Source organism: Pogoniulus pusillus, chromosome 6 (assembly GCF_015220805.1).
Source record: "Pogoniulus pusillus isolate bPogPus1 chromosome 6, bPogPus1.pri, whole genome shotgun sequence".
NCBI classification, from domain to species: Eukaryota; Metazoa; Chordata; class Aves; order Piciformes; family Lybiidae; genus Pogoniulus; species Pogoniulus pusillus.
In genome coordinates, this window is record NC_087269.1 from 13,397,155 (window position 1) to 13,418,237 (window position 21,083).

The window sequence follows — 21,083 nt, forward strand, 5'->3', positions numbered from 1 at the left end:
TCCAGGAGGGAGGGACCCAGCACTACCAGTGGCTGTTGCTGCTTGGCAAGTGGACAGCCCAGAAAAACAGGGCATAAAAAGCAAGTGCCAGAGGCTGCATCCACCTGCTCACCTAGAAAACCACCAACTGCCCCAGAAGATAACACAGCGTAAGAGACAGATCTGAGAAAGCTGTGAGCCAGTGGAGAATCCCCAGCACAGGGTTTCTCCCTGCCACAGCAGCTCTTTCTCAACCCCATCCCTCTGCCCCAGCTAACTGCAGGCTGGGCTGCGTCCCCTGCTCTTTGGCAGCAGAAGAGGGGTGAAGGGAGACAGACTGTGCTGGGCAGCACAGGGATTTCCCAGGAGAAGCACCTCTGGCCACAAGAGCAAGATGGACCGTTTCCGGATGATCTTCCAGTACTTCCAGTCCAACTCAGAGTCTGTCATGAATGGGATCTGTGGGCTGTTAGCCCTGGCTAGTGTGAAGATCTACACCTGCTTTGACTTCAGTTGCCCCTGTCTGCCCCGGTACAACATGGCATATGGACTGGGGATCATGTTCATACCTCCTGTCACCTTCTTCTTCTGCGGCCTCATCCTCAACAGACAGTCCTTGGTGATGCTGGAGGAGTGGAGTCGACCACAGGGGAGCAGAAAGAAGGACCTAGCTGTCATCAGGTGGGGTTTGCACCAGGAATGGCATCCCTCCTTTCACCTCCTGCTTCATTGTCTCCTCTCCATAACTTTGATCCTGATAGTAATTATTTTCCTTCTAAGCTCAGCTAGAGAGACCTTTTTCTATGTTCCTAGAAAGGCAGGGGTGTGGTAAATGCATTTACAAGAGAAAATATATCAGAGCCTCATCCCATCCCAGCAAAGAGTGCCAGGAGCTCCTTGACACCACAGCTGGATTTGTGCTGTTACCCTGGCACATTGCTTTGCTGCCTGCCCTGTCCTGCACAAGAAGGGGGTCCTTCTGGGTCTTATATATGTAAAAAGATGAGGCATTTCCACTTAAACGTGTAGAAAGAGCAGCATTTCCATCACAGTCACTCTTTATCAATAGCCTTGTGGTTTCCCTTTCTTCAGTTGATTTTTTACTGACTTATACTGGTAGGATCTGTTACTTAAGAAGTGTAGAAACTAAGCTGATGAGAAAAGGAAGAGTGAATGTAGAAGACAAGTGAAAGACGACAAGGGTTTGTCCATGGGATATATAAGTACACACTCAGAGCAAGCACTTAATAAGAGGACTGTGCACGGTGTTGACCACAGGCAGCACATAAAGCACCGCACCACACTGGCACAGATTTCACTGGGAGGCAGCACCATCCCAGAACAGAAGAGGTGTTAGCTGCAGCAATGCTGGTGACAGTCCTGCAAGGCAGCTCCCTGGCTCCAGGAGGGCACAGGGCAGCCTGCATCCATCAAGGATCTGGATGAGAAAGCTCCCAGCAGTTACCCATTCTTTCTCTCCTCCCCAGGTACATGTGTTCCTCTATCATGCAGCGAGCCATGGTTGCCCCTATCGTCTGGATCATAGTCACCCTCCTGGATGGCAAGTGCCTGATCTGCGCTTTCAGTGTCTCTGTGGATCCTGAGAAGTTTGTGGGCTTTGCTAACACAAGCCCAGCGCAGGTGCAGCAACTGCTAGCCAAAGTGCCCTGCAAGGACGATGAGCTCATGAGAAATAACACATCCCGCAAGGCAGTGTCCAGGTACCTGCGCTGCTGGTCCCAGGTAGGTCACTGCCAGCAGAGCCTCCTGCATGAGTGCCCAGGGCATGTGCCTTCTGCTCCTGCTCTTCTTTGATACGTCATAGCTTCACTAAAATCAGACTAGGAGCACGACCATTCTTTGCTTCTTTATGGCCCTAAATGTTGCCATCCTCAGTGATACCTCCATAGTCATTCAGATGAGGAAAAGGGAGGAAATAAAGGATGGTTTAATTGACAGAACTTTGTTTCTAGAAGAACCCATAACTTCTAAATTCAGATAATACAAAGTGGGTTGCAAGGAATATAGGTGTCTGCTAAGCCTCCATCCAGCACCAGAAGTTCTAACTGCTAACCTTGCAGGTAGGACCCACTGTTTTAAATTTAGTGCAAGTGGAGACAGACCAAAGCAGCTTGCTCAGAAGCAATAGGACAGGATGGGGAGTGGAGCACTGTTTGGCCTCTGCTCATGGTATAGAGTTCCAGGTCAGGAGAACCTGTGTGAGGGCACACAAAACAAGCCTTTCCTTTTTACCAAAGAGAGCTGCAGGTAGTCTGGGCCATCTTCACCCTGCTGCAGGGACTCCCTGGCCCTGGAGCCAGTGCAGGTAGCAAATGAAGATCTCACTGACAATAACTGAGCCAAAGAAGAACACTTTAAGTGCCCTTCCCCTGGAGCGTTCTGGTGCTCAAAGCAAGAGCCTGGCTGCTCCAGGCTGTCTTTGCGAACAGTTATCCTAATGAGCTACCGATGCACAGATAAATGTCTCATGTTCACTGGGAGGAGATTACGTGGACCCACTGAGTGCTTTTGGGGTGTGCTGGACTTCAGGGACAGCCCAAGGAAACAAGCCCTTTCTCACCTCCAGCCACACAAATTTCCCATCTCAGCCTTACAGTCAAGTAGCTCATGCCTGTCCTTGTGCCTGTTTTGCTCCTGTTCCACCTCTTATTTCTTATCACTCAGGCACTCGGCTGGAGCATTCTGTTGATTCTTATTGTAGCAGCTTTCCTCGCTCGATGGCTCAGACCTTGCTTCGACCAGATCACCCTCCTGCAGGCACGTCACTGGAGCAACTACATTGACATCGAGCAAAAGATTTTTGAGGAAACCTGCTGTGAGCACAGCCGGCAATTTGCTCACAAATGCATCCTCCACTTCTTCAAAAGCATGCGGCAAGAGATCAAACTGCACAGCTTCAGACTGCCAAGGGAGGAAGAGTGGGGTGGAAGAGAGCAAGATCTTCTCTGGGGCATCACAAATCAGGACGAGGTGAATAAACTTCTGAAAATGTGGTACTATGAGAAACCTCCCTTGAATGTCAGTCAAGTGACCCACAGGCATCCCCTGGGGCAAGACACCTGGGCAGACAGCCCAAGCACCCAGTGCAAATTCTCCCAGCAGACCAACGTGTAAGGGCAGATTTCTCCTGCGGGCACTGAAAAAGCGCTGCCATGCCTCTGCACAAAGCAAGGACCAGCACTTAGATGACAGTGGTCCTCACATCTTTCTCCAAAACCTCAACCTCAAAGGCTCTGCTCCAATGTGTGCCTACTAACACCTCCAAAATAGACCAGCTCTGAAGATCCAAAGGTCCCAGATGCAGACCCTGCTACTGACACTTCTTAGGGAAGGGCTCTGAGCAGCACTCTTAAGTAAGTGCTCTGAGCACTGGCATTGGGCCATGGAAAGGAAACACTGAGTCTGCCTGAGAATTCTGAATGAATACTTTAAACACTCCCCTGGCAGATTTTAGTACAGGTTGATCCATCCAGAGCATCTTCCTTACAGCACCCAGGTGGGCATTTCCATCCTTAGTTTCAAAACTGTTTGTATGTAACTTTATCTCTGAGCCTCTAATGTTAATTCACTTCTTACCTGCCTTTTTCCCAGTTCCTGTTGTGTATGGTGCCAACCATGATGCTGGTTTGACTAGTATTTCTGTGCAGCTTTACTGATTTGATGCATTAAATTCTTTACTGAAAACAAACCCAGTACAGACACATATATTCATCTAGGCTGAGGTTCACACTGATGTCCATTTTGTCCCTGGGAGTGAGTGGTGCAAGGTGGAGGGGCTGTGAGGAGGGAGGGGTGAAGAAGAAATGTCTCCTTATGCATGCATGGGTGGATGGGGCAAGCAAGGCCTTCAGGAGGAAAGAAAATGATAGGAAAAGGGCAAAGAAATCTTGCACCACCTTGTGACTAAATCCAAAATGAGGGAGCAAATCGGAAATGCGTATTAATCCCCAAGATGTTTGCATGCACAGAGTCAGGGAGAGAGGGGAGGAGATACTTAGCAAAACAAGGGGAGGCAAAATAATTCCATAGCCCACTCGTGGGCAGCTGCACCCCTCTGGCCAGGTACCAAGGGATGGGCTGCAGAGCTTTCCTCATTTGCATAGCAAAATCAGCTCTGGATGAATCTCTGATGAGGTCCTCTGGACATGCTTAGAGAAGGCACAAAGCCAGCTGTGACTTGTGCATGTTGGGAATAACACAGTGGTCTTCCCAGGGGATCTTAGGGGCCAGAGGGCTTTTTGAGCTCTCTTTTGCAATCAGCATTGGATTTTGAATTTCATCTGTGGTTTACTTCTATCAGTCAAAACATCACAAATCTCAAGGTGAGATGCAGTTTGGACTCACCACTCCAGTGCTAGTCAAATTACCTATTTTCTTAATAAACTCAGAGCAGAGGTCTGCAGCTCCCCTTTGCATGCTGCTTTCCATGTTCTCAGGTTTTAAGTCATCCCAAAGTGGCCACAAAATATGAAATGTAAAACAGAGGAAGAGGAACAGCTTTGTTATCTGTATCAGGAGGGAGAAAAACAGAGGATTTAAGGGAGCAATCATAGACTTTTGCAGATCTACAAAGGCTAGCTCACACACTGCTGAGAATCACAGAATCACAGAATTAACCAGGTTGGAAAAGACCTTTGAGATCATCAAGTCCAACCTCTATCACCTAACTTTTCTAATTAACTACACTATGACACTAAGTGCCTCATCCAGTCTCCCTTTAACCACCTCCAGGGATGGTGACTCCTCCATCTCTGTGGGCAGTGAATGAAGCAGTTCCAGCTGGATGTTCATTCCTCCCAGCCTCCTCAGTTTTCATACTGTGCTCCCCTTTGAAGCCACAGAACTCTTCTCCTTTGTGGAAAATGGTGCCTGTCACCCATGATGGGACAAGAGAAAATAGGCACAAACCCAAAATGCAGAAAATTCCACTTATACAAAAGAAAACACTTACTCATTTTGAGGGCAGTGGAACAAGCTGCCCAGAAAGATTGTGGTACCTCCATCCATGGAGATATTCGCAAACATATTAAATGTGTCCCTGAGCATGCTTTGAGATGGGCTGGAGAGGTAGGGGGTGTGGATCTTACAATCTCTATGTCTCTTCCCACCAGACCTGCTAGGAGTCTGTGCCTTGCTCTGGAAGTGGGAGCAAAGAAAGTCATTCACAAACTTGAGCAGCAATTTGTCTCTCAGGGCTGGTGTGATGCCTGACCTACAGATATGTCTGACATACTCAAGGAGCCTCACCTGCCAAAATTCTGTGAAACAGCAAGGCTGACTGCAATGACAACTTGCCCAAACTCTTCCCAAAATTTCCTGTTGAGAATTGAAGACATTCGCATTTTGCTTCCCTCTATATCTGCATTTCCCCCTTCTCACTGACGGGCATATGCAAGGCCCTCCCTGACTTGGTGTCTGTCTTGGCATCCAGGTGCAAGACCCCATGCTGGGAGGGACTGGGCCATGTACCATCTTTCCCAGGACCTGGTTTCCAAAGCACAAGCAGGCTGGGATCAGTATTGATTGTGGTGGCATCTCAAGGAGAATTTGGCATTATCAACTGTGAGCCATGGTCTAGTGTGGGGGAAGACACCAGAAACTGAAGTGCTGACTAATGGTCAAAGCATATGGTTTGGGTTCCTACTGATGCACTGCAAAACCTTGGGGAAAAGTATCTCCCACATGCCACCCACCTGTGTTCAGCTTCTTTTGGTGATGTGTCTCCCAGCCACCAATGCAGCTGTGCTGGCACCCAGTTACACGTGTCTTGTTGACAGCAGAGGTGGTGCCTGGACTGGAAGGGCTGAAAATCTTGCAGGTAGGCAATAGTGCTTCTGTTTCACAGCCACTTGCAGTCCCAGTATTGCCCAAACTTTTGGCCAGTTTGCAGGAGTAACCTAGCATGTTGTGGTAGTTTGAGGGACCCTAGGTCCCACTTAAACAAAACCAAAGGGACAGATGCCCATCCCAGGGGGATGGACCTGCTCATCCCAGTCTGACTGAGGGTGGAAGACGTGGAGGATTCTAGAGGGCCAGCTTGGGCCTAGTGGGTTTTATACTTATTCTACCCAATTGCCTTGTGTATATACACTCTTGTAAATAGAATTTCTCTCTAAACTTCCAATCAGTGTGCAGCATCCTCATTCTTACTCCTGGAAAGGAGTACGAGTCATTTCTGTCCTCCAGTATCGGGAAGCTCATGGCCCAAACTGGGACATATGGCAAAGCTGCTTTGTGAACTGGGAAGAGGTGTAAAAGAGCACCAACACAGTCCACTTCTTTTAGGTTTGCACTGCAGGACTGAAGCCTGGAGCAGCCACAGCTATCACAATCCATTAGTATTTGTCTCAGCTCTGGAAAGCTGGGAAGAAGTCTGTCTGGTTGGATCTGTGCTGGCAACTGCACACAGGATTCTGCACAAGCCCTGGGTCTGCAGAGCTGACAGTAACAAGCTGAACTGAGCTATGCTTTTGTGAAAGGGGAGAGGCATGAAGTGACTGGGGAGCTTTGTACCTCAGTATCAACCCCTGTACCAGGTCCACTACATACCTGAGCTGGCTCTGCCCAAGCTGTTTCTGGTGCACAAAGAACAGGGAGGTTAATACATGTATTTGGGTCCACTTGGGTCCAGATCACTTGGTGTTGCTAGTAAATTAATAATCCCAGTAAGGTGGCTAAACTGTCAGCAGTCTCATGCTGTATAGACCAGCCAGTCAAGCACTCAGCTAGCTTGGTCCTTTCTGCACCATGCAATGGTTGCATAGAAAATGTGCCCTTAGACAACTTAGTTTCAGGTCAAGGCATATAGCTGAACCCCAGCCACAGCCTCTTCCACTGAACAAATGCACATTGCTGGTTCAGACAATCCTTGCTCTGCCCTTCAGGCAGGGTTCAGGTGATCTTTGGAAGAGTGGCAGGTTCAATGCACCCTCGGCCCCAGGAGTCACTGGTATTTACTGTCCTGATGGTCTGGAAGGGTTCTGTACAGTCCATGCCTGCAGGTGATCTGGTACTGTCAGGAAACATGGTCCCTCAGGTGACAGCAGCTGTCCTTGGGCCAAGGAGGTCACTGGCAGAATTTACATATCCTCCCTGTACTCCCAGTTTCTGCACATCCTAAACTTATCAGGGAGCTGGGATTGTACTCACAAGAGGCATCTGCAAGAAAATCATTCAGCCATTCAGAGCAAAGCGCACCGATGCCCTTCAGAAAAGATCAATGAAAGTGGGTTAAAGAAGAAACATCAGGGAGAAATCTGAATCTCAGAGCTCTGCTGAACAGGAAGCACCTCCTGAGAAAGCAGAACTACCCAGGGCTCAGATGGTCTCAGCAGGAGCCTCCTGTGAAGCAGAGTGTATCGTCTATGCACCTGTCCCTGCAGCCTTCTCTCTTTTCTATGCCTACTTTTCTCCAGCCCCAGAGCCCTGTGTGTCTCTAAATGTTGCCAGACAATGCCAGCCTGGGTTTAGCAAACCTTGCAGGCACAGAGCTGTGAAAATCGGGGATCTATGAGTGTCATCTTCTAAGTCTGGATGAAACATGGACGTTTGCAGGATGCAGGGGAGACGCTAACAGACCTCAGCATTACAGATACAACGTAACAGAGCACTGAGAGCTTTACCCCTCCTTCCTCTGCCTTTCCTTTTCTCTTCGCTGTCCTCCACAGACTAATACAGCTACAGACCACGTGCAGAAGAGGAGGCTGAAAGATCTGCAAGGTGCTGAAAGATCTGCAAGGTGCAGTAGATCCTACTGGGGCAATGTAGATGTGGAAGGAGGAGGGAAGATCTCACATCCTGCTCTTTGGTGTGTGCTGGTGCAGAGATGGGACATCCCATTCAGTCATGGGAGGAGCACCCAGCTCCTGCATTTGCAAACAGGTTCACAGAGGTTCTCTCTGCCCAGACTATAGATCGCTCTGGGGAATTCAGTCATGGGAGGAGCACCCAGCTCCTGCATTTGCAAACAGGTTCACAGAGGTTCTCTCTGCCCAGAGCAAAGATCGCTCTGGGAACAGCACAGCCATGGTAACTCCTGCACCTTCCATTCAAGAGGACTGGTGGATGGGAGACTGCAGAAATATGGAAGAGGAGAACAAACCCAGGTTTACCGAATCAGAAACAATCCAGGTCCCATGGATCCAAAAAAGAGCAGGAGGAAGCAAACTCTGAACTTTTGTAAGCAGCAAAATCAGTGGGGGAGGTTTAGTTTTCTGCTTTAAATACTGAGGCTGAAAGAGTGCATGTTTGAAACAATGAACTGCACAGAGACTTGTGGATGCCCCTTGTTGAAGAGAGGGACTGAAAGGACGAAGTAAACTGAAGCCACAGCTTAGACCCTGGTGGGGGAAGGAATTGCTTCAAGGCAAGATGGACAAGTTTCGGATGATCTTTCAGTTCCTCCAGTCCAACCAAGAGTCCTTCATGAATGGCATATGTGGAATCATGGCCCTTGCCAGTGCCCAGATGTACTCAGCTTTTGATTTCAACTGCCCCTGCCTGCCACGCTACAACTTGGCCTACGGGCTGGGTATCCTCCTGGTGCCCCCCTTCATCTTGTTCCTGCTGGGCTTTGTGCTGAACAACAATGTCTCCATGCTGGCAGAGGAGTGGAGACGGCCCCGGGGCCACAGAGGGAAAGACCCGGCTGTCCTGCGCTACATGTTCTGCTCCATGGCACAGCGAGCCATGATCGCTCCAGTGGTCTGGGTCTCGGTGACACTGCTGGATGGTAAGTGCATCACTTGTGCCTTCTGCACCTCAGTCCCTGTTGAGACCCTGGGCAATGCCAGCCACCCTGGCTTCTCCCAAGGGGAGATGAAGCGAGTCCTCGCCCGCATCCCTTGCAAGGAGATCTACGATGGACAGGAGCTCATTGCCAATGAAGTGGCCGTCAGGTACCTGCGCTGCATCTCACAGGTAAGAGACATCATGGCCATGCCCTCGGTGGTGGTCTATGGTTAGGCATTGACAGCCCTAGCTCTTTTCTTGAGGGAATTGCTTTGTTGAAATCCAGTTGCAAGAGGAGAGACTGGCCATTTTTCAGGGCTACCAGGTGTTCAGACTCAGCTCTGGGGAGTTATGCCTCCAGTGTGGTGTGAAGACTGAAGCCATAAGTCATCCTGATAATTACATTCCCTCTTTTGGGCAGCCTGGAGCTGCAAAGCGTCTGTATGGAGATCTAGTTAAAGCAGTTTCAAATGGATTGACATTGATGTCATTTGGTGACTGGTAGGCTGTTGCCCCACATAACCCACCAGTTGTCTGTGGCTGCTCTGTCTGCTTATTGTAAGTGCAAGTGATGGGCTGATAACCTTCTAGGCCACTTGCCTCTGTCACTTACGTGGAATTAGTCAGTGTGAGTTTATTAACCATCCCAGGGAACCACAAATGAATAATTGCCACTAATGGCTTGTCCTGTGCTTAATCATTTTCAATGGCCACATTGGAGACAGGATGGCCCAACCCACTCTAGTCACTCATGTACTCCTGTTTAAAAGCAGCTTCTCTCCCTGCCATCCTTAGAGCAGACAGGAATTATTATACAAAATTTAATAAAAATGGAGGGCCATGCACTTTTCCAAAGACACAAAGCAGATTTTCCTAGGTAGACCCCAATTACTAGCTGCTAGGAAGCACTGGGAGCTGCAGTCCAAGAGATGCCACATAGATACCATACTTCCAGGTGCTCTTTTAGGGAGCTGCACTTACAGTGTAGTTCACCCTCACAAGATCTGCCTGCACAGCCTGGTAGCAGCCTGAGCTGAGACAGACCAGTCTTGGCTTTACTTTCATCTCACTTTTCCTGTCAGACCTCATTAACAGGAGAGCCAGTCAACACTGCTCACCCATGATAGATGTTACTAACTCAAACAGACCAAGAAAAAGGTTAGATAGCGGTATTAACCCGGGGAGTATCTGGAACAACATTAGCTGCAAGTCAGAGAGCAGAGGTGTGGTCAGGTGGTAGGCAGGACCAAGGAAGGGCTGGTGCAGGACTCAGTCAGATGTTATTTATGGTCACTGCCTGTTGATGCCATACCTGGTGAGAAGTAGTGCATGCACGGAACAAGATTTCAGGATCTCCTTGTCCAGGTTTGCAATGTAAATGCAGACAAATACCAAACAGCCCAAAGTGGAGCCAGGCTTGTTCATAGCATGGGGGGCTCCTGGCAGTTGGTGGGAAGTGCAGGGCATACCAGATGCATCCTATGTCTGCCTGTGATGAGTCCAGTTCCCTCCTCATCCCTACAGGCTCTGGGCTGGTGCTTTGTGCTGCTGATGACCACATTGGCTTTCTTGGTTAGATCACTCCGGCCCTGCTTCACTCAAGCTGTCTTCCTGAAGAGCAGGTACTGGTCCCACTACATCGACATTGAGCGCAAGCTGTTTGATGAGACATGCGCGGAGCACGCCAGGAGCTTTGCCCGGGTCTGCATCCAGCAGTTCTTTGAGGGCATGAGCACTGACCTGGAGGCAGCTCGCTGCCATCCACCCAGGAAAACCCCTGCAGATGCTGGGGAAGCCATCGAAAAGCTGCTGGGCATCACTGACCAGAGCACCATGAACTCAGCCCTCAAGAGTTGGCACAGATGCAAGCCCCCACTGCACCTCCAACAGCCTGCCCTCCCCAGCAGCAATGGCTGGGCAGGGAAAGAGCAGCCCCCTGCACACTCCCCTGTGCCCCGAAGGGAGATGGCTGCCTACTACAGCCGGGTATGAGGGGCCACAGGGCTATGCAGAAGCAGAGCTGCACTTCTGGGAGAGGGGCTGCAGAGAGGGTGGCCAGGCACCCAAAGCGTTCACTGCTGCCAGTGCAATCTTGTAGCACTGGACTGGTAATTCAAGCAACAGGATCTGTGATGAGTTGGACAGCTACTCAAGGTCATGAAGGACAAGCCCCAGGGATGCTGAAGGGCACAATGTAGGAGCTGGACAGACATACCGAGCACCAAGTTTGTAATGTGGCAGTTGCCAAGGCAGACACCACCAGACCTGCAACATTTGCTTTCTTTTACTACATGATCAGCACTGGGCAGCAAGTGAGTTTATGCAGTATTAAACATTTCCTGGTTGGAAACAAGCTGGGGGTGCCCCTTTCTCATGCCAAGCTGTGAACCCAAAAGGTCTCCCCGTTACCCCTTCACACACTACGTCCTCAAAGACATACACAGCTTCCAGACCTAGAAAAGCTTTAAAGTACATTTGACTCAAGCATCAGCCTAACGAAGGGACATCCCATATTGCATTACATGTGAGTGGGACAGCACAGCTCGTGTTGTAGGCCACCAATTTGCTGCAGGACAGCTTGTTCTTGCAGTTTTACCTAGATTCCTCCCTGACACGTGTTAAGAACCCATCTGTGTGTTTGTTTAAGGAGTCAAATAAATAATTCAGGCTTCAAGCTCTCAGGCACAAGGGCTTATAAAAGCTATTTACAAAAGCTGTTGGTGTTTCTCTATTTGAATGCAATGAAAAGGACTCAGAGGCCGCTGGGCCAAGCCCAGGTTCTGAGGCCACATGAGTCAATATTCTGCGGTTGCTTTCTGGCCCTCAGAGAAGCTGGGGAGGTGCAGCTGACCCCAAGCAATCCCAGGTGCTGCCCATTTCCACAGAAACAGAGGATGACAGGAGGCAGGCCCTTGAGATGGCTATGGAAATCGCAGGCCAGGCCCGGAGAGTGTTCCCCGGCAGCCCTGACTGCATTACCAAGACGCAGAAGGGAAATCCCTTCCCAGAGACGAGTTTTACTCCCTCCTGAAATGCTCACCCCCTTGCAATTTCTGCTGCTGCCTTCTCGTTCAAACCAACTCATTATGGCTGACTGGTAACTGAGGTGATTGTCGTTTGCATAAACCTTAATTACCGGTGTGTGAGTCCACAGAGGCCGCGGGGAGAGAACAAAAGGCCGAAATGACGAGGAAATTCTCCAGGCTGCTGTGAAAGTGCCTTAGCAAGCCCGCAGTCAGCGGCAGGCTGCATCTGGCTGACTCCCAGGACAAAGGAGCGTGACACAGATTTATCATCGTCTTCACACCCCGAACTTTAATTAAGGCACCTGCCCAGAAATTAATAGCTACAAAACCTGATTTACAAAGCAAAGGCGATGAAAAGATAGAGGCGGTTTCCACTCCTTTTATTCGCCGTTCAGTGCTGCTAATGGCTCACTTGAGAGAGGCGCACTTGGGAGTCCTCCCGGCGGCGAGCAGCGTGCAGGGCTGGCAGGCTCCGCAGCAGAGACGTTTAAGGTACCACCAAAAATAGCATACATCGGGCAAAGAGAAGCTTTGGGGCTTTCAATTCAGGCTTTTAGGATCAGAGCTCTCCCTCCACTCAGTTTCAGCAGGCGCAGAGTCCTCAGAGCGCAGGCAGGCTCCTCTCTGGGGACACAGTTTCACGGCCTTAGGGAGCAGCTTTGCTAGGCAAGAGGACGCGGCGCCAAGAATTGCAGCTGGGCTGCAGTCACGGTGCGCAGGCTGCTCAGCAGGAGTGCCCCAAGCACAGAGGGCGCCCAGGGCCCCCAGCCAAGCCAGGTGGGAGGGAAGTCAGCCCCAGGCAGGCACAGAGGCGTGGGAGTGCCAAGGGGTGCACTGCACCCAGGTGCTTGGGAGCTGCGAAAACCCGTCCAGGAAACCCACATCTGGGAGTACGAAGGAGCACTTGGTGCAAAAGCCCTGGCTGAACTGCCAGCACTGGGCTGAGCCTAGCCTTGCTCCGGGCAGAGGGGAACGTGGGTGTTGCTGAAGATTTGCCTGTGCTGAAGACATCCTCTGGGGAGGGCTGAGTTTAATCCTTGGGACATGGCGACAAGGAGGCTGGGGAAAGAGGATTGGGGCCTCCGGCCTCTTCAACAGGCTGGGTGGGAACTTGTCAAGGGATAGGTGGCAGAGGGGAGGGAGTGAGGCAAGGAGAAAGTGAGATATCCTCGTCCGCCTCGCAGCTGCCGCCCGGCAGAGGAAGCAGCGAGCGGAAAAGCAGAGCTGGGCAGGAATGCAGCGCGCCCGCCACGTTGTGGGCTGCGCCCAGCCGACACGCGTGGCCAGGCCTCTCCGCCCCTCACCACAGCGCCGCCGCTCCATCCCGGGTGGCAGGACGCAAAGCCTGGCTAACCCTGCGGAGTTCCTGGCAGTGGGTTCCTGCCTCTCCCGAAAACTCAGCCAGCCTGGTCTCTTCCGCGCTCAGCCGGTTCCCATGCGCAAAAGAACCGTAGAATAGCAGTCATTTCTGCCCCTTTACGGGGGAAGGGCTTCTCCACGCTGCTCCTGCCTGGTCTCCTGAGCAGCTTAGTTGATCTGGGTCTCATCAGCACGACTATATCCCCTAGGGTCCACGGGACTGTGTCCACCCCGCAGGCAGATGGGCTCCAGCATTTCCCCTTAGCTGTCAGCCACTCCCAAGCGCTAGGCACACCCCGGGCTGTCCCAGCCAGCCTTTGCACAGCTGCATCGAGGGTCTGAAGAAGGCGATGTGCTTTTTCCAGTGACTCATTCACAGGCTTTCCTTTCCTCTTTTTCTTTTTTTTTTAAAGGCACAACCTCAGCCTTGCACCCAGCAGAAGCCACACGCCTGCTCTCTGCCCCACCCAAAAGCAGAGAAGCCGAGTACGACCTCCTCCCTCGTCCCTCCTCCCAAAAGCCGACAGCAGCAAACTGCAGACTGAAAAAGGAAGCTGCCAAACTCTTAGTGCCGTTTGCTTCGCCATCAAGCTGGCCTCAGCTGCATCCCCACTTCTGCACAGCCCCGCGCAGCCAGATCCTGAGCAGAAACCACACAGGGAGCCAAGAAGGCTCCAGAACTGGTTTTAACTACTTTTCAAGTAAGTGATTTAATTTTTTTCTTACTTTCATGTATGCTTCAAAGACTTGATCAGCGGATAGTAAAAAAACATCTGCTGCAACTAAGTTTTCCCCTCTGTAACCTCCAAGTAGAGGCAAGGCAACCCCTCTAAGGTGACATATTCCCCTTTGCCAGCACCTCTTACTTTTGCTTTGTCGGTTGCTGGGCAGTCAGGAAGGCTGCAGGGCCTTATTTATCAACAGTGAGGAAGATTGCAGGGCCTTATTTATTAGGATTGTTTACTGGTAACTAATAACAGGGTTTTGAGCCCCATGCAGTAGATCACGTTTGCCAGCCTAGCATCTGGTTGCAAACATGGTGAACTACAAAGCACAGCAGCCAGAGATGGAGGCCTGGCTCCCCATCACGTGGCTGCAGCTTTTCGGCTGGTCTGTCCCCTTCGCAGAGGGAGTTTTGCATATGGAAAGCTGAGAAGATCCGGTAAGAGTGCAGTGATACCATAGCATGAGTTTAAAAGGATTTACATGGGTCAGAAACAGCAAGGAACTGAGGCCAAATATCCAGCCCAGCTCCCCTCCATTGCCCCATGGAGGAGGGAGCTAAAATAGGATTTCACAAGACAGCAGATGAACTGAAGCACATCAGTGATTTACAGCACAGTACACTATCAAGCCTTGTACAAGAGACCACAAAGATTAAGCTGCCTTTGTCTCCCCTGTATGATGTCCCCACAGCATTTTCTTTGCTCTTGGGGTTAGTCCTAAGAAACCTCACTGTGCACACTGGCTGTGAGATGCCAGCATCAGGGCAGATTTTGGAGCAGTCTTGCTGTGGGTTAGGGCTCCTTGAGAGCCCTGGATGCTCAGCAATGCTTCCGGCATTGTGAAAGCTGCAGATGGTTAGCTGCATGCTCAGGTCCTTCCTGTGTGCATTGAACTCCTGTGACAGCAGTTTCCCTAAGGCCAGTGTGTTTTGTCACATAGGTGAGGGTTCCCGGATCCAGCTTGGAGCTTCCTGATATGAAAGTCCATGGGGATGGAGGGTGGATAGAAAGCCAGCTACAAAATTAACTAAATGTGGGGTGCAAGTGGCATGGGAGAATGAGATCACTGCCGAGAGAACAGATAAACTCCCCAGTTATTTCCCTGCCCTTCAGAAAGTCCAGGACACACACTTTCCTTTGAGAGCCTGAAGTCCACACAGCCCAGCTCTGTCTTTGAGGTGGGCATCCCAATATAACCAGTGCTGTACTGGGAGCAGGGGCTGGGAGAAGGGCAGTGAAGCATGCAGATCAGTAGATAAAGGCTCAATTTCAGGCCAGTAGTTAAAGGCTGAACCAGGACTGCAAGCCAGGACAGGAAGTACAGTTATGTCAATCAGCTGTGGGAGAGGAGTTCATCCTGCCACACCTAGTGCCAGCAAAAACTACTAAATTGCTGACCCAGCTCTATCAGCACTTGATTGTATCCAGGTTCATCAAAATAAACTGCTTTCCCAGAAAGTAGCTTCTTTTGCTGGTAGCTACAGTCCCTGAGCATCCCCTCTTCCCTGTTAGTGGAGACTGCTCCTTCCTGTTCCTCCTATGTCACATCTCTGCCCTCAAGCCTGCTGGGCCTATGTACAGCACTTCTTTCTGCCTCCCTGACATACCTTTACCTACTACTAAGTATTTACTCATCAGGTCTGATGCAGAGGTAAATTTCACACACAGCACCTTCAAGACAGTGTGGCACCAGCATGCACGTGCCACCTGGGCTAGGCTAGTGTGAGTCAGTGACAGGCCTGAGGACACATCCTAGTGCCAGTACTTTGGTCGAGTTCTCTCAGTAACGCAGCATCCTCCTTCGTTGTAGGTTTGGGAGATCGAGCAGCAGTGATGCTGACATCAATCACCACTGCGGGAGGTGACTAAAACCAAAGAGAAGGAAAGACAACAAACGTGCAAATACCAGGGGCAGAAGCAGCTGTCCTGTTGGTAATCTTGGCTGTAGACACATTTTTGGAGAGCTTAGTTGGAAACTGAAATGACTGAAATTTGTCTCCTTTTAAAGTATCCCTGCCATCAGCAATGAGCTCCAGAGGCTGGGACAACAGTGTGAACCTGTCCTGCTCCTAGAGTAGTCCCCCTTGCATGTCAGCCAGCCCGAAGCCATTTCACCCTCTACTGGTGTGACCCTCAGTGCCTGGAGGTGGACCACCTGAGGTGGACCCCTGCTGCAGTACACCACCTGCTCTTGCCACCCAGACGAGATGGCTGCACTCATCGCTGAGAACTTCCGCTTCCTCTCCTTGTTCTTCAAGAGCAAAGATGTAATGATCTTCAATGGTTTGGTGGCCCTGGGCACAGTGGGGAGTGAAGAGCTCTTCTCAGTCGTTGCCTTCCACTGCCCCTGCTCCCCTGCTCGCAACTACATCTATGGGCTGGCTGCTATTGGTGTCCCAGCCCTAGCCCTCTTCCTCATTGGCGTCATCTGGAACAACCACACCTGGAACCTGGTGGCCGAGTGCCACAAGCGTGGCATCAAGAACTTCTCTGCTGCTGCCACCTTCCTCCTCTTCGGTTCCATAATGGGCCGGGCAGCCGTGGCACCTGTCACCTGGTCGGTCATCTCGCTGCTGCGTGGGGAGGCTTACATCTGCGCCCTCAGTGAGTTTGTTAAGCCGTCCTCCCTGGACAAGTTCCCAGCTGAGTATGGGGCTGAAGTGTTGGCCAGGTTCCCCTGCAAGGATGTGCCAGCAAACCTCACTAAGTTCAGGGATGAGGTGACGCGTAGGCTGAGATACGAGTCCCAGGTAGGCAGGCTGGGGAGAAAGACACACAGAGTGTGTAAGAACACCCTGCCGTGTCCTAACACAGCCTCTCTCTTCTCTCTCAGCTTTTTGGCTGGCTGATCATCGGCATTGTGGCAGTCCTGGTTTTCCTCACCAAGTGTCTGAAGCACTGCTGCTCTCCGCTGAGCTACCGGCAGGAGGCTTACTGGGCCCAATACCGCTCCAACGAGGATAAGCTCTTCCGACGCACAGCTGAGGTTCACTCCAGAATCTTGGCAGCCAATAACGTGAAGCAGTTCTTTGGTTTTGTGGCCCTAGACAAGGAGGAGAAGGAGCTGGTGCAGGAGTTCCCAGTGGAGGGTGTCCAGCCGAGCCCTCAGTGGAATGCCATTACAGGTGTCTACATCTACCGGGAGAACAAGGGCTTCCCCCTCTACAGCCGGCTGCACAAATGGGCCAAAGGAGTGGAAGGGAATGGGCCAAGCCCAGAAGCTCATGAAATGCTCTTTTTGGCTTCCTAGGACAGTTGGGTACTGGCAGCTGTTCCCCAGACCGCCTGGTAGCCTACCAGTATTGGTGCACAGTTGAGGTATTCACTGGGAATATTCCTCTCAGCAGGATTACTTCTCTCAGTAGGTAAACAGGGATCAACAGCCTGAAGGCAGAGACTGATAAGCAACACACTGAATGCCTGGGGAACCCCTCCCTCAGAGACAGACAACTCATTGCTGCTCCCACAGGTACAAGGGGAGTAAAAAAGGAATGCACACCTTACCTCCAGGGTGCCAGTGCATCCTGCCATCTAATGCACCAGAAGAAGCCTTGGGGAGCAAGAGGTGGGCATGACATTTCTAACTGTGGCTCCTGCAGTCCCACCTGTCTCCTCAGTGGTAGTATTAGCCCAAATCATCCAACACACCTGCTTGTTTTACTGACATTGGTATTTTCTTATGCAGTTGTGTGGTGCCCATTATGCAGGCACCTCTCGGAGCATGTTACAGAACTCACAGTGTGGGGAATAGAGGGAAGCAGTGGGTAAATTCCTGTGGCAGGGCAAACAGAGCAGCACCTAGGAAGGAATGGGTAGGTAGTACAGCAGCACACCAAATAATTGAGAGACTAAGTCAGGAAGAATCATCAATACTCCTGGTACTCCAGAAAGACACCTGTAATTACCAAGCTGGAATTTGGGTAGGACACCAAATTCCCTTTTTTCTTACCAAAGTGCCTGGCAATTTCTAATGAGCCCAAATGGTCACAACCATGAGTTTACAAACCCAGAAGATGGTACCATCATCAAAAGAACTTTTGGGCAAGGTAGCTCAATGGAGGCTGAAAGGAAGCAGTATTCACAGTAAGCTATGTGACTGCAGCTCATTGCACTTCTCATCCAACCACTGGATGAGAGTTCTGCATGTTTGTGTTGCAAGTTGCAGCAAAACTTCAACCAGAATTAGCTTTACATATATGTATCTATGCATATATATGTATAGAAAGAGTATATATTATGATTGTAGTCAGCTCTATTAATGGAGCATCTTTCTTGGAGAGAAAGGGTAAAAGAAAGTTGTCAGCCAAAACCCCACTTTATATGCATCTCTCTGCTGCAATGGCACTGCAGCCCTGGAGTGGAGGGAAAGCAAAAGCAGGATGGAGAGAACAGTCCCCTCCCTAACCTTTTACCACTGCATTTCCTTTAAACTCACTACCTTAAATAGTCCCTGTGGCAGGTGGTCTCTTTTATGTACCTGGCCACAGTCTGAGAAAGCAAAACCAGAAAAGGTGTAAAACTACCACCCTCACCACAATGTTGTATTGACTATGGAGTCAAGGCTGCAATCCTGATATTGCAGTTCCTTTTCTCCCAAGGGTCAGCTCCATGCACCCAGCATTGTTTCAAGAGCTGGCAGAACAATGAAGTTTGTTTTCTGTGCTTATACCACTTTTTATAGGTACAACTTCCTCCTACACTGTGCCACTTACCAAAAAGCCTTAAGTGACTCAAATCCACAGATCTCAGAGGGGCTTACGTACAAGGAGATCTGAAATACATTATTAAATGAGAGTTATTTTTCAATTGCCTTCTGAGTATTTTTTTATTTCAGGGGGGGCACAAAAGGCATAATTTAGCATTCTCTTTGATTTCAAGGATTGGAGAGTTTGATTTTTTCCCCCTTGCTATTAAACGTTCAGATCTTCTCCTATTCAAACAAACCCAGAATGTGAAGTTTAAAGTTACTGACAGATATTTCAAGTTAGTTACACTTCTTTTTAGCTATTCTTGCAGTGAACAGTACAAATCTTGTATACCAGGACACACAATTGCAGCAAGGCATAGGCAACATAGTACAAACATGTCCCCTTGCAAGAAAGAGCTGGAGGGTATTCCCTTGCATACAGAGGCTGAACACTGCTTAATGGAATCCCTTTTCAGCTTCTTTACAGATTTGCCTTGCATTTGTGGGAAGGCTTGGCTCCCAGCCTCACCATCAACTCATCTGCAGGAATGATCAGATGCAAGTTAAGTGAAATTGCGTTGAGATGAAAAACAGTTCATTTGCATTTCTTCTCATTGTCCCTCCAGTGTGAACTTGCAGAAACGCATGCCACCCCCGCATGCAGGTCAGAAGATGCAAGGTAACTTGCTGAAACAAAGCACTGTAGCTCCTACTTCCTTTACTTCTCTTGCCCTCTTCCTTGACACTTGTTCCTTTTAACCATCTCAAGTTCTTTGTTCTCCCCTTCCCTCCTTTGAAGGGACAAAATATGCAAGGCTTGGGAATGAATTGATTTACCCTGAGAATAAACCATGAGCACAAACCAGCTTTTGCTCTGTTTACTTCTCCATTAACTCTAGCTACTAGCCTTGGGCACTGTGGTGAAGGGTTGGACTTGATGATCTGTGAGGTCTCTTCCAACCTTGGTGATACTGTGATACTGTGTGATACTTTCCACGTGCTGGTGTGGGACAGAGGCTTGTCCAGCTTGTCTGTTTTCTCTCTTTTTGGAGGCACGTTTGAGTGGACAGCTGACAGTGAGAGGTGAAACAAGCCAATGCACTCAGAAATACTTGTTTGCGGTTTGTACGGATTTTATTTTTCGGCTTCCTCTCGTCTACCACCCTGAACTTGGTCCCCACTGACAGCCCTGGGCTTCTGGACCTTGTAGCTTATCAGCACCCTCACAAATATCCCTGCTGTCCTGTCACTCAGCCTTTCCCCCAGTGATGAGGAGGTAATGGACATTAACCTATATGGCTCTACAAACAGCAGAAGCAACCAGGCTAGGCTTCTCATTGAAATACCAAGAGGGCAACACCAACAGCTGCCTGTCTTCCTGGCATGCCAGATCATGCAGACTGTGAGCTCACTCTGCTTTTCCTCCAGAGGCCAAAACCAACCCCATCACTGAGCAATCTACACTATGCCAATTAAAGCACACTTCCCAGCAGCAACATGGGTCCAAACCAGGCTCCTCCAGTACAAAGACCTATGGGTCTTTCATTTTCCCTGTTGACTACTGTAAAGACTATGATGCCCCCACCAATCAAGAAGAAAATTACCTCAAAGGGATTTTGGTTTCTATTGCAATGCTTATCTATGTGTTATATTATATAACAAATTCATCCAAGAGAAAAAGCCACCATCACTGCAGCTGTGTTCTCAAAAAATCAGCAGCTGCTACTGGATGTTGCAAGCAGCCATCTCCTTCTAGGAGAGCATTAAGCAAAATCAGGTTACAGTGCCCTGCTGTCCCTGGGACCAAGAAGTGAAATGACTTGCTTCTGGATCCAATATACTTGAGAATGAATTAAATGTTGAATCATTCAGGCTTGTCAACTGACTGGGCATTCAGAAGAGCTGGGTTCTGCAGAGCTATGGGTTTGAGTCCCATATGAGTGAGCCTCAAGTGTAGTATTTCAAAGATGGAAAGATGCCACTCATGTGTCTGCACTGGATAATCACTCCCCTTGCCTTCAGGTCTTCATCTGTAAAACATGTGGATGACCACATCCACAGCTTACTGCAGCACAAGGCACCAACAACTACCTAAGCACTCAAAATAACCGGATTTCTCCAAGCAGAAAGTTAGATTGGGATGACTTTTCTTCAGCAGAGAAAAGTCTCTGGAAACAGACTTTTCTTACTGGTGCCCAGTGACAGGACAAGAGCAAATGGACCCAAACTGAAATACAAGAAATTCCATTTAGATGCAAGAAAGGACTTTTTTTTTTTCCTGCTGTAAATGTGGTCAAACACTGGAACAGGTTGCACAGAGAAGTTATAGAGTCCTTGGAGAAATCAAACTCAAACCTGGATGTGACCCTGAACAAGCTAGTCTAGCTGACCCCTGCTGTGCTACAGTTCTGTGTTGCTTTGCCAGTTTCTAGGACCACAAAGGCACTTGGGAAATTCTTCCAGCTGCCATTCTGCAGAGAGATAAACCCATTCATAAGGCATGACTGTGCTCAGTAATGGATCATAGCTGCACCATTTCCCCAGGAAAGTAGAACA

The 21,083-nt window shown here is 49.7% G+C and overlaps 3 protein-coding genes across 3 annotated transcripts; all 3 read left to right on the forward strand.

The window, feature by feature from the left end:
- Positions 1–373: 373 nt before the first annotated feature.
- On the forward strand, positions 374–3,114 carry CALHM3 (calcium homeostasis modulator 3). The gene is made up of 3 exons (XM_064144084.1): positions 374–660; positions 1,467–1,722; positions 2,665–3,114. Exons 1-3 carry the CDS (start codon positions 374–376, stop codon positions 3,112–3,114), a joined length of 993 nt encoding a protein of 330 aa, XP_064000154.1.
- Positions 3,115–8,370: 5,256 nt separating this feature from the next.
- On the forward strand, positions 8,371–10,722 carry CALHM1 (calcium homeostasis modulator 1). Its single transcript, XM_064145602.1, has 2 exons — positions 8,371–8,919; positions 10,255–10,722. The coding sequence occupies exons 1-2, from the start codon at positions 8,371–8,373 to the stop codon at positions 10,720–10,722; spliced, it is 1,017 nt and encodes a 338-aa protein (XP_064001672.1).
- Positions 10,723–16,047: 5,325 nt separating this feature from the next.
- Positions 16,048–19,383, forward strand: CALHM2 (calcium homeostasis modulator family member 2). Its single transcript, XM_064144452.1, has 2 exons — positions 16,048–16,590; positions 16,674–19,383. The coding sequence occupies exons 1-2, from the start codon at positions 16,048–16,050 to the stop codon at positions 17,088–17,090; spliced, it is 960 nt and encodes a 319-aa protein (XP_064000522.1). The 3' UTR covers positions 17,091–19,383.
- Positions 19,384–21,083: the final 1,700 nt, after the last annotated feature.